Source organism: Lipomyces tetrasporus, assembly GCF_029532465.1.
Source record: "Lipomyces tetrasporus strain NRRL Y-64009 chromosome Unknown POJ06scaffold_6, whole genome shotgun sequence".
NCBI classification, from domain to species: Eukaryota; Fungi; Ascomycota; class Lipomycetes; order Lipomycetales; family Lipomycetaceae; genus Lipomyces; species Lipomyces tetrasporus.
Genome location: NW_026611601.1, coordinates 1338821 through 1351298, shown reverse-complemented (window position 1 = coordinate 1351298; position 12478 = coordinate 1338821). Strand labels below are relative to the sequence as shown.

At 47.6% G+C, this 12478-nt stretch overlaps 6 protein-coding genes across 6 annotated transcripts; 3 read left to right on the top strand and 3 right to left on the bottom strand.

Annotated features, from left to right (window-relative positions):
• Positions 1–337: 337 nt before the first annotated feature.
• On the bottom strand, positions 338–1670 carry POJ06DRAFT_255297 (uncharacterized protein). Its single transcript, XM_056187880.1, has one exon. The coding sequence runs from the start codon at positions 1553–1555 to the stop codon at positions 380–382; it is 1176 nt and encodes a 391-aa protein (XP_056043512.1). The 5' UTR covers positions 1556–1670; the 3' UTR covers positions 338–379.
• A 1049-nt stretch (positions 1671–2719) lies between these two features.
• POJ06DRAFT_255296 (uncharacterized protein) lies at positions 2720–4381 on the top strand. Its single transcript, XM_056187879.1, has one exon. It carries the CDS (start codon positions 2866–2868, stop codon positions 4021–4023), a length of 1158 nt encoding a protein of 385 aa, XP_056043511.1. The 5' UTR covers positions 2720–2865; the 3' UTR covers positions 4024–4381.
• Positions 4382–5775: 1394 nt separating this feature from the next.
• POJ06DRAFT_255294 (uncharacterized protein) lies at positions 5776–6697 on the bottom strand. Its single transcript, XM_056187878.1, has 3 exons — positions 6224–6697; positions 6085–6159; positions 5776–6030 (listed from the first exon to the last, which is right to left on the bottom strand). The coding sequence occupies exons 1-3, from the start codon at positions 6466–6468 to the stop codon at positions 5919–5921; spliced, it is 432 nt and encodes a 143-aa protein (XP_056043510.1). The 5' UTR covers positions 6469–6697; the 3' UTR covers positions 5776–5918.
• Positions 6698–7568: 871 nt separating this feature from the next.
• On the top strand, positions 7569–9102 carry POJ06DRAFT_255292 (uncharacterized protein). Its single transcript, XM_056187877.1, has one exon. It carries the CDS (start codon positions 7625–7627, stop codon positions 9014–9016), a length of 1392 nt encoding a protein of 463 aa, XP_056043509.1. The 5' UTR covers positions 7569–7624; the 3' UTR covers positions 9017–9102.
• Positions 9103–9566: 464 nt separating this feature from the next.
• Positions 9567–10636, bottom strand: POJ06DRAFT_276355 (uncharacterized protein). Its single transcript, XM_056189683.1, has 2 exons — positions 9914–10636; positions 9567–9868 (listed from the first exon to the last, which is right to left on the bottom strand). The coding sequence occupies exons 1-2, from the start codon at positions 10245–10247 to the stop codon at positions 9684–9686; spliced, it is 519 nt and encodes a 172-aa protein (XP_056043508.1). The 5' UTR covers positions 10248–10636; the 3' UTR covers positions 9567–9683.
• Positions 10637–11163: 527 nt separating this feature from the next.
• Positions 11164–12476, top strand: POJ06DRAFT_301880 (NADP-dependent oxidoreductase domain-containing protein; the record flags this gene model as incomplete). The annotated part of the gene is made up of 4 exons (XM_056190749.1): positions 11164–11292; positions 11343–11492; positions 11551–11649; positions 11703–12476. The coding sequence occupies 4 exons, from the start codon at positions 11164–11166 to the stop codon at positions 12264–12266; spliced, it is 942 nt and encodes a 313-aa protein (XP_056043507.1). The 3' UTR covers positions 12267–12476.
• Positions 12477–12478: the final 2 nt, after the last annotated feature.

The window sequence follows — 12478 nt, the reverse complement described above, 5'->3', positions numbered from 1 at the left end:
TTGCACGACCTTGAGTGAAGTCGTCACGTGCAATTGGAAACCTTGACCTTGGAATTAACATTTTGTTTCCCCCCCAACCGTATTAAACATAGAATTCAGGGGTAAGGAGGCCCATTGTCTTGGCGGCGTCCCTCAATGAAAAGTCCAAAAGTACCAAATGATCGCCTCGGCCAAAAAAGCCGACAGGCTGAGGCTTCCATCGCTATGTGCAGCTTATAAGCTACTTGCGCCTGGAAAATATGATGACGAAGGATGATGGCACTCCGCGGAAGGCAACAAATAAAGAAATAATTCTACCGAGACTATCTTCTCAAGCGAAGGTGACAACAAAAAGAATCATGTAATATTACGAGATCATCTATATAAAATACATTCGGATTTACGACATTGCCTCGTCTCTGTCATTGATTGTCCCCTTACTAAGTTGCCTGTAGTCGGCCCAGTTATCCATTTTCAAACTATTCACCATCCATTCTCGTGCAGACCCTTTAATATTTATATTGTGACCATTCACATTGCCATGTCCATCCAATGTCTTTCCGCGTTCTTCATTATCCGAGTCTTTACTGCCGCCAACCTTGAACTGACTGAATGCTGGTGGACTGAGTGTATAGCCTCTTAACTGGCCCTCCTTGAAGAGGCGCATAATTTCTTGATCAACATCACCCCGCAAGCCGACGTATGACAACGTATACAATAACCTCTGGGCTCCTTTTCGCGTTATGGCATACGCGGTAGTGCTCATTGTCAAATATGCCGGTGCAAGCACTCGTTTCTTACCAATCTCGTCATCGGTCAGTCCGAAATCGTATAACGCGTCAAGAAGCTTCGTAGATTTTACAAGTTCTTCTTTCTCCGGAACGTCTGGATCGTCCCATATTTGAACAAACTCTTTGAGCTCAGGGTTGCCTCCGTGCCTCCACGTGCCGACGTACAAAACGTCCCAGTCTAGTCCGTAAGGTGCGCGCTCACGCTCGTAATTCGACGGTTCCGTCAGTCGTATTTTTGAATTCTGCATCTGCAGTGACAGGGTTTCGAGTGTCTTCTTGACATTTGGGTTCCAGTCGAGGTCGTCTTCAAAGATGAGTAAAGTATCCATCTCAGATTCGAGAAGATATCGCCACGCATTTGCATGCGCGCGCCAACAGCCCAACACGGATTCCCGCATATCTGACGGTGCACCATCGGGGATGGCTTTGGGGGGGATTTCGGATCCGCGGACTCCTGGGATGAGCTTTAATTTGAGACCGAAGGCTGAGCCGAGAAGGTTCATCGCGTCTTGTCTGTCGGTGCGTTCCGGCATTGAGATGTAGACAATTTCGCCGAAACCGAGAGACGCATTGTAGGCATGCTTTGCCAGGGCCTCCTGGTGAGTGGCGGACAAGAGGTTCGCTGAATTGCTGGCAGCGGAAGTTGAAGTGACGACAGACGACCTGGAATCGGAGAAGCTGGGGGAATGGTAAGAAATGGCAATGATGATGATACCGATGACGACCAGGACAGGGACAATGGCACGTATGGGGCCCATCTTGGAAATGACCATCCGCAGGTTCATAATCGAAACAGCGAATGTAGTTCAATTAGTGTGTGCTAGCGAGTAGCAGTGAAAGGAAGACGAGAGGGACAAAGAGGATTAGAAAGGATATGGAATTAGCGTGAGTAAAGCCACCGTACGCCTGAGGCGCAGGCGTTTGGCTGCATCTCTCCCTTGCGCATCAGTTCCACGCACGGCCGACAAAATTTGACGCCTTGATTTTCATTTTTACAAAGTTTAGTTTATCGGAGCCTTGCAGCTCCTATCAGGTGTCAACCCTAGCCCTTAAAAATGCAGCCTCCCAAACCGAAATTTTGTGATCAATCTTCGTATTTGGCCGATTAAGGTTTCCCGGTCGCTTGCCACACTCTAGTGAAAAAAAAACCATGTATGCAACAGTTTACTATCAAGGAAGCACAGCTAACTAGCTTACAATGCCTTGGCACCAGCGACGAACAAGTCAGAAGCGAAAATAGCAATCCATAAAATACCCAAGGTCAAAGCGGTAGGCTGAGGCCTGTATCCATAGTGACTATTGTCCGTGTTGTTCACGAGGTTCTGTCGTTCTCTGTGGCAAGGATTGCGGGTTTAAACCTGGCCCGAACCTCGGTTCAAGTGAACGTTTCTATGAAACGCCTTTGCTAATTAAATGGCTCATCGTTGGCCAGGTTCATCATCGTTGGCGAGCGCTGAGGTACATTGTTCAGCATGGTACTCGAATGTACAATACACTAGTCCGAAAGAGGAATGGTAAGTTTAATATCCGTACCACTTTTAGTAACTACTTCCGCTCATGCCATGCAGCACTCTTACCGATGAGCGCATCATTAGGCTGAAGATTGCGCGTTACTTCTCTACTTTACGCTGCAGTCCGGTATGCGGCCACTTCGTGCTAAGACGAAAATGCCCATTCTCCACCATCAAAGGTAATGCAACTCCTTAGGCTGAAAGTTACCTAAACAATATTGGCAATCAACTGACTATTCGCTGCCCAAACAGTTCATCTCCCCAATCAGTTTGTGCAGTTCAGTACAGAATTTGCTGAAACACAGTCTTGTTAATTCAGAAACAAATAATGCCGCAATCGTCATTACGATAACTTATCTATCAGCTTTGGATTCATCTGCACTAAGCTTTAAAGTTTTGCCCCAAGCTTTTGCTAAGACGACCAGACACATGCCTCCTGCCAGGACGGCCTGATAAACCGTGCGGCTCCATTTGACAGTTGCCATCCTCTCTCCTAGGATTTTTTTGTCTTTCTGAAGCTCGGTCGGCTTGTTGGCAACCGATTGCCTGGTCATTTCTGTTCGGCTCGTCGACAACTATACGAGATGAACTTCCCTAAGAGCGGGCCGCTTCGCGCCACCCTGCTTCCCGTCGTTCTCATCATAGGTATCATCATCATTGCCATTTCTTACCACTCCTCCAGCTTCTCCGATTCCCGGTCGTCTGCCACCTCATCTGCCGCTGCCAGCAATTCAGCTGACCTCTTGTCCGCCACTCACCAGGAGGCCCTGGCAAAGCATGCCTACAATGCGTCTCTCGGTTTCGGCGAAATTGTCTACATCTCCATGCCGGAACGCACTGACAGACAAGACGCGATGAGCATGCTCGCCTCGGCCTTCGGTCTCAAACTGAAGCTCGTCCCAGGAGTCCGCGGAACCGGAATGTCCCCGAAGGCCATCCCCGAAGGTGTACCGGAACGAATGCAACCATCCGAACTGGGCTGCTGGCGCGCGCATGTGGATGCCTGGCGATATCTTCTCGATTCGGATATAGACACGTTACTCATTTTTGAAGACGACCTCGACTGGAATCCAAATGTCAAGAAGACACTCGAAACCCTGTCACTGCAGATGCAGAATTCAAAAATACGACTTACGGAGCCGTCGAATTACGAGCGTGAGCGCGCACCTTACGGACTAGACTGGGACGTTTTGTACGTCGGCTCATGCAAAGACGGCGCGAATCCCGAATTCAAGCACATAGCGCAGATATGGGACGATCCAGACGTTCCGGATATTGAGCATCTTAAACCAGCCACTCTCGAAACCCTGCACGACTATGGGTTGGTGGATGCCGACATTGGCAGGAAACGCGTACTTGCGCCCGCGTATTGGACATTGTGCACTACTGCCTATGCCATCACACGACAAGGCGCACAGAGACTATTACTGACTATGTCTTACCTTGGGTTGCATGCTGCTGTCGACAATGATATGTCTCGCATCTTCAGGGACGGGCAATTAAGAGGCTATACAGTCACTCCCCCTGCGTTTAGTCAGTTCCGCGTTGGCGGTTCCAAGGACTCGGACAGAGTCAAGCTGGGGGATTCAGTCGACGGAAAGGGAAATCTGCACGGCGAGAATGCTAATCTTAAAGGATCTGCACGGCAATGGGTGCAGGATACTTTAAAACTTGATAACTGGGAGGAGTATAGGCGGATTAGAGATGAAAAATTTGTAGAGGCTATTGAAAATCGTTCATAGAACATCCGGGCCCCCAATGTGCGAGTGCGAATGGAACGCTATGGTTTGTTAAGAGTCAACAGTTGGAAGTGGATGTGTACTGCGTGAATGGCTTTATTATATCCCCTGTAACCAATTTTGCTTGTCATAGGTCGTTTGGAGATGCCCGCACCGTCCTGCGCACAGTCGCTACGATCATATGGAAATGGATGCTCTACTGCATGTTTTCACCCATAAAGGCAGTACGCGAAGGTTACATATACCGACTGAATGTGGCTCAAGCGCCCTTCAATCACGCTGTTAAATGGCGCTTGTTGTTGAAACGTTATTATTGATGCTGCGTACACAACGAACATTCCTGCTTGCTGTTAAAGAGAGAGATTCTTGAACAATAGCACGCGCATCGCATTGACAGTGCATTGTCTCATTATTGAGCAGTCAAGTGGGCGCAGTTGAGTCTTACAAAACGAACTTGAGACAACATCTGGAGAACCGAGATTTCCAACCACCGCACACGTGATCCTCACCATTGCTCGGCTCTGATGAGGGGTAATCACTTTCACATATGTGAGCACTCAGCAGCGCTGTAATATCCTGATACGTTTGAACTTATAGACGAAAGCATGAAGTGCGCTGCTTCTAAGTGGCAGTCACTCAATAACACTGCGGTTTATCGTAAACAGGGCATGTCTCGAAGGAGTGGATGGTTTGGGACCAGATATAGAGTGAACGAGCATGACTTCGACGCACTGTTTTAGATGGGGTTGTCCTCTCAATGTGGGTAACCGGCTCACCGGCACCACCGCATGGAACAGAGGTCTTTGGACATTTCGGATACGGCAGCCGACATACGCTAGTCTCAAGGCGTCGAGTTGGAGCCCGATGGATCTCCTTGTTTAGTCACGAATCATTGTGCGGATGGTCCTGAGTTCGGACCTCACGGATACTGCATTCCTTGACTGCTGATGAGCAAACGACATGTAATCGAGTCGCCACTCCGCGATTTCTGACATCTTAGCTGCCCCTTACCTCCGCACACCGTCTGTAACCATTACTATCGCTTGGCTGTTTTGGCCGTAAACGAAAAAGGATTTTTATCGACTCTCCCAAACTAATGTCATACAGCCAGCTCTTCGATAGAAGACGTGGCGTCATGACAGCCTAGTCGGTTCCTATACTGGCGCCAGAGTGTCAATTGCGCGGGGACTGTTAAGATGTTCAGAGGCTCCTCAAAGTACTATCCTGCTTAACCAGTCGTTTACAATTCCAGAACAAACATCCGAGTCTTCGAGTTCTAACGTCGTGCAAAGTTGTCGATTGCGTGCGAGGTCGGCATCTTGTATTCCGAGTAGCCATGATCAAAATGTTGCCCGTCACCTCTCACTTACCGTCCCAAGTCGATTGAAGTGAATGCTAGCGGTGTTGACCCTGACCTCGATCGCTTTGCGGCCTTAGTGCGACTTCCCACCGATGATAACCAGCGAACCGCACGCTGTAGCTCCTCTGCGGGTCCTACGTGTGCGCGCGAAACTCGAGTGACGACGTCACGTGGCATTAACCTTCTTTGAAACCTTGGGTACGTTATGATCAATTTGGTACTTCGAGGTTATATTCGAGCACCTCTAAACTTTCTTTCCCACTATCAATTTGTGAAGGTATTAAAGTTTAAGGCGTGAGCAAAATGCGGTTTTGATTGGGCGAATGCTGGGTGAAACTTGTGATCACGCCGTTTGGTTCACAGCCTTACATCTTCCGCCTTTAGGAATATAAAATAGCACAGTCGTTATATTAACTTCCGAAAGAACTGGGGCATAATATTGTCCTAAACCTAACGTTCGTGTGATTTTCTTTACAGTGACCAATAAACTAGCACACCTGCTAAATTCACAATATGAAGTAGCTACGTACGACCAGGATCAAGACTTCTCCTCGCTGATCGTAAATGGGAAGTCATACCGCATACTCTCATCGATGGCCGCCAGTGCCTTCTTGGAATTTATTCCCGACGGAAGCGTCATTAAGAAACCTCTGTGTGGTTCATTAGTGCAGCCCAATCACGAAGTACGGCATCGGACAGTTTACCTCTTCGCATCATTATACTCACGAGTGATCGTGCCACCCATGCTTTTTGCCATCTTCATGGCAATTTTTATAATGCTATATTTTCGGTTAGAATTAGTGACGCCCCTCAAATCCAGTTCATCAAATTAAGGACGCTTACGGATCGGGAGTATCCAGAATCTTGTATCTAACCATGTACGACTTGCCACCAGGTTGCGACGTAGCCGTGGGCACTGTGTTGACATCGATTGCAAAGGTTGGGGGACCAGCGTTGTCGGGCTGGGATACGCCAGACCACTGCGACGGTATTGACAAGTCGCTGCTGCGAATATAGGTATAAGATAGCAGTATTATCAGGATGCTCAAGATCACGGAAGCGATAACGTATGACCGCACGACAATCATTGTGAGATTGTCAGACTGAAATCCTGTCAATCACACGAGAAAATTGATATACCGCGAGATCTTAGGAGCAGAAGAGGAGAGAAATTAGACGTGAAGCGAATAAACTTGGGAGATAAAACGAACACCCCACGGAAACGCACTATATTTTTTGGCACCAAACTTCTCCAATATTTGTGCTTAGGTGGAAGGCTCGTTTTCGAAAATCATGAGGATCACTCTTAATTTGAGCAGTAACCAACTTTGCCAAACGAATGGCTGCTTTGCGGCGTTTCATATTTTGCCCAATTATGTTGAGCCGCGAGCTAAACTTTAAATTACATGGGGGATTGGGGCCAGATAACGCTCTTTGGGTAACTTGGATAGGGCGATGCGGGTGTTTCAAAATAGTGATTAAACTGCTCCTTGAAACCTGGTTACTGTAATGCTAAGCCATATCTAGACATATTTGTTCTCCAGTATCACATATGTTGTAGAATTAGGACATTAATCCTGATTGTCCTCGGTCACGAAGGCAAGCATCAAAGTCTTCGCCGCCATTAAGCGCATCCAACGCAATTCAGCCTCGAGGCCGTTGAGGTGGTGGGCGTGCAATGTGCTGCGATAAAGGCGTTGCGTCTGACAGATTTTGGAAGCAAATTATCTGCTCCGTACCGCCGGGAAGTTTAGTGGCTGCTGGCCAAAGCGGATGTTTCAACTTGACGATGTGCAGTGGCTCAAGCGCAATTCACGTGGCGCATGCACAAAAACTGTTTTTGGGGAGTAAATTTCCATGTGTTGGGAGTAAACGCACGCAGATCGCGGCCCACGCAACGAACAATACATTCAAACTATCATACTGGACATTATGTCAACGAAAACTAATAAAAACCTGAATATATGGTTCATTATATCTCAATCCAGTAAGGCAAGAGCTCCGTGGACACAATGAGTACAGGCACTTAGCTATTGTTCTCTCTTGTCAAACCCATGCTCCGGGCCAGCGTACTCACTAAGTCGCTAGCTGGCCGATAGTGCAGCCGAAAGTTTACGGGGTGCTGGCCGCAGTCCGAGGCATCACCTACTGTTCTTGTAATTGTTCCACCACGTCCCTACTGCCAATTTAGCAACCAATCTCGATAGACATCCCTTGATCTCTCATAGAGCTGCTGATAATCGCATGGTCTTTCGACAACTCATTCGCCGACCAGGCACGTTCACCCGGTTGTCAGTCGTTGCCATCTCGCTCGCCACGGTCGTCTCGTTCACGTACTTCGCTGCCACATACCTGGTCGCACGCGACGGAACCGTGTCGATATCGACATACTCATCGTCTCTCACATCGACAGGTTCCAAAGATGACACGACATGCTTGAACCCATACGCCCAAAAAGGATTTGTTTGGTTTTCGGACAAGCGCGACGAAAGCAATACAACCTGGGTGCCGTTTTATAGCGGATTGCTTAACCAAAAGTATGCGGCGGCGTGGAACGAAGACGGCGGGCCGGTCGAGCCAGTTTTCAATGCCGACGAGGTTTACTCTGACGACCAGCCTCCGAGCGAGGTGCTGGGCGCCACACCACATAAGTGGATGCAGGAGATTGAAAGGCTTCATTTGCTGCTGTTGAAAGGCTCGATGATTGACGAGGACGGCATCAGGATCGACCACCCAGGAAAGAACACTGAATTAACTGTTGATGAGCAGAGTGAAATCAAGGAACTGGAACAGCGACTATACTGGGTCAAGGACAGACGGATAGTCATACTCAGCGACTCAGTCGAGCGGTACCAGCACGCATTCTTGTGCGGTCGTCTCGGTCAAGCGCCAGTGATAGGCCCATATGGAGCTCAAACCACGACCTGGTGCCACGTTCCTTACTTGAACTTCACTGTCTTGCACTGGCACTTGTCCTCGACGACGACAAGTCGGCCCGATTGGTGGTGGTTGTCAGAAATGAAAGTCGTGCCAATAGAGGAACGATGGGAAAAGTACTACTTGCCGACAGTCAACTTAACAATCGGCGTTAATGGCAAGTCACCAGACATGGTAATTTTTCAATCTTCACTCTGGGACCATAGAATGTTCACCGAATCTCGCAGAGCAAACAAGCACGAACACGGACTTGATCTCCACCGCCCGCTCAACTGGCGCGAACTCAGATTCTACATGCAGCGGATACGATACATCGTTGGCTTGTTTCGGGAATTGTACGGCGACGATTTCCCGCTCTTGTACCGCGCTACAACCCTGCGACGGGAGAAATTTGGAAACGTGGGACTCTATGATCTCGGTCGTGCGGCGCGATTCGTATCTCATGAGCTCGATCTCGAGATTATGGAGTTTGGCCAGTTAGTACAGGGGTATGAGCAATTCTACTTCGACATTGTACATATAGGAAAAGGCCCACTAAGCGTGCTATGGGCTAACATGATGTTTTGGTATTTGTTTCGCGCTCTGGGTGGTGTTGAGGTCAAAGGTCAACTTTTGCGGATGCCTGATGAGAGTGGGCCATATAACCTGATCGATAATTGGAACGTGTGTCACGACGTGTACATGAATGATCCCAAATGATTGCAGATATTGCTTGTCTTCGTACCGGACTGGTTAGAGTGTACAATGGTCTTTAGATTGGCGTTTCTATTTTATGAATTATATAGACACAAAATTGGAATCGTGCCGGAGTATTGATCTAACTCTCTATACGCGTTTGCCTGTCGACAACATCACAATCGCTTCTCCCTTTGATGCACCCAAAATACACACCCCAATGCATGCGACAATAGATTTGTACAGCCTTTCTAAATCCCTAACCCTTGAAAGGCACGTGAACGTTGTCAACATCTTGGATGGCATGACGTCACTGTGTATCTAAGAATTGCTCTATTATGAAATATACAGATCTAAACGAATACGCCGGATATCTGTTCGGCTAGCTTGGATTCGCCAAGCGCAAGACAGTTCGATACTTGTAAAGGATGCGTGGCAAGTTTGAATAGATTCACGCAGAGGCAGGATCGATTTTAGACTATTTCAACTCGTTGGATGCTTCCTTCAAGCGTCGACGATTAAATGCGTCCTATCTGTAGCTAAGACGCAAAAAGCGCGTGCACGTAATGAGACTATCCAATAGAGCAAAAAAAATCTATTTACAATATAGTTTGCAGATGAGAGGAGATCGGTTATTCATGCATGTGATGTGCTTCGTTCCAAGCTGCAAACAGGTCATACGCATCAACCCTTACAACCATTGCTTGTTTCCCAAATGGGAAATCATGTCACCTGATTGTTCAATCGTGATATTGCCAATGACGGAGAGCTGAGCCTTGACACTCTGCTCGGTCGAGATGGGGCCGGTAAAGTTCGGTGCATAGGTCTTTAACTGATTAGCTATAAGTTGGTATTTGGCCATCTCCTCGGGGGTAGCTATACATCGTTAGATACATGTTTATGAACTGAAAGTTAACGTACGCTTCTTTTTCTCCGAAGTGTCGACAAGACCAGGACTCATCGCGATAATAGTGATGCCAAATTTCTTCAATTCAACACTGTACTTCGCAACGAGAACATTGGCGGCACTTTTGGACGCCGAATAAGTGAGAGCTTCGGCGACGCCGGCACTCCGAACGAGTTCGGTATCAGCCATTCCGGAAGATACCACCATGATTTTCTTGACCGAGCCATTTTTAACGAGCGGGAGAAAAGCGTTGATAGCGAAGACGGGACCGACAAAATTGGTCTCGAACGACATAGCCGCGTCCTTCTTCAGGAACTCCTCCTTGCCGATGAAAGCTGTCGGTGCCATGCCCGATACCTCGAGAGGCTCCAGCAATCACATAAGACGGCATGGTTATATCGAATTTAGCGAATTAGCTTGCAAAGTCGAGTTTGTCGAATTTAGATGATACGGGCAGAGATCTCCGTAACATACCATAGTATATATATCATAACGGACATCTTCTATCAGATAACCTAACACCCTTGGCTAGCCGAGCGCTTAGTTGATTAGAAATTGACGGAAGAATTTTCGCAATGAGGTCCGAATCGATTCCATTGTTTATTTCATTCCCATTGTCTTTGGAATATAGTTAAGGTTCATGGATTGCCGCTGGTGGCGGCCCACTCTTGTTACGAGCAATATGACGTCCTAATTCTAGCCGACGGCAGGCTTACCACCATCTGCAAGGTTACGAGTGCTCACTACACAATCACACAGGAATATGTTGCGTCAGGATGGCAGCAGTCCGGATATGGTAGAGTAGGGAGGGACGGTAACTGAGTGATGTCTGAGTCAGGACAGAGAATACCATCTGCAGGATGACTGTAGGGTACCACACGCCAAGAGCTATGTTACAGTATTTGTCAGCCGCACACCTTCGCGAATTCGACCGCGGCCAATCTCGCTAGACGGATAGATTTCGTCGAACACTATAACGACCAGGCTATTGTTTAATCACTAGCAAAGAAGGAGTCAGATTCCTCCATGAGGAGATGACCGCATTCGATTGTCCGGGATAGTATACATTGTGCGGTCTCAATGTTTGACAATCCAAGTTCTTATGACAAATCTCAGTGTGTCTACGTCATGTAATTTTCGCAGCAACCGCAAGCAGCGGTCAAATATATAACAAGACTACCAGAACTGTGCTCTCGAAAGGTACACCGATCAATAATTGAGAAATCTGCTCAAGATCGCGCACCTACTATTAAGTTTCTTGAACATGCCGAAGCAAGTTAAAATCATATTTGGAGCGGCGGACTTTAGCCAGTTTTCGAATAAAATTAGAATGGAATTCCTGGCAGTTTTGGATAGGAACAATGTCGAAGAAATCGACACTGCCTTTCTTTACGTAGGTTGAAGCACTTTGCACTAACGTTGGCATACTAACGATTGTTATAGACTGGTAGCGAAAGAGCTCTTGCCGAGGCTGGCGCACCAGCAAGATTTACTATCGGCACAAAGTCACCTGGCTTTTACAAAAAGGCTCTCTCCGAACAGTCCGTACTAGCTGCGGCCAAGAAGTCTTTTGATGACATTGGAGTCCCGCAGGTTAGAGCCTAACCCTGTTTTGGAGAGAGTAATGGTAATTTGCTAATTGTAAGGATAGGTCGAGACGTACTTTCTCCATTCGCCAGATAGTGACACTCCTCTAGACGAGACGCTGAGAGCTGTTCAGGACCTTTACGAAGCTGGAAAGTCTGTTCAGGTCAGTCATTGAGGACATCAGGATAATTAGACAAGGAGAACTCATTTTCATAGTTTGGACTATCGAACTTCACTGCTAAGCAAGTCCAGGAAGTGTACGACGTGATGTCGGCGAAAGGCCAGCCATCTGTATTCCAAGGCAACTACAACGCGGTCGCACGCAGTTACGACTCCGAACTCATTCCGCTTTTGCGCAAGCTTGGCATGAAGTTTTACGCATACTCGCCTATTGCTGGAGGATTTCTTGTAAAGTCTTCTGAGGCGATAGAGACAGGTGTTGAGGGTGGTCGATGGGATAAGGAATCGCCAGCTGGCCAGTTGTATCGCAAGCTTTACAACAGACCCAAGTTGCTCACTGCACTGGACGATTGGGAATCCATTTCTAAAGACGCTGGTGTGTCGAAGGCGGCTTTAGCTTATCGTTGGGTCACGCTCAACTCAAGCTTGAATGGGGACTATGGCGATGGTGTCATCATTGGTGCTTCAAAGGTAGAGCACTTGCAGGAATCGCTCAAGGCTTTACAGGACGGCCCTCTCCCGAGCTCGGTGGTGGCGAAGATCAACAGGATCTGGGAGAACATCAAATATGAGGCGCCGGTGGACAATTTCCATGGCTAGTGGATGCTAACATTGATTAGTGGCCGCTAGGCTTCTATATTTAGAATTGAAGTCAGTAATTTTCATTTAGCTCTCGTAGTAATCGTATGTTGCAACGTATGGCCAATCAGCCCATATATGTTTGTTGGGTGGTGAAAGGTAATTTTCGTACACGTATCCTTAGAGTTTCTTTTGTATAAAACAGAGAAAATGGAGTATAATTGAATATAATT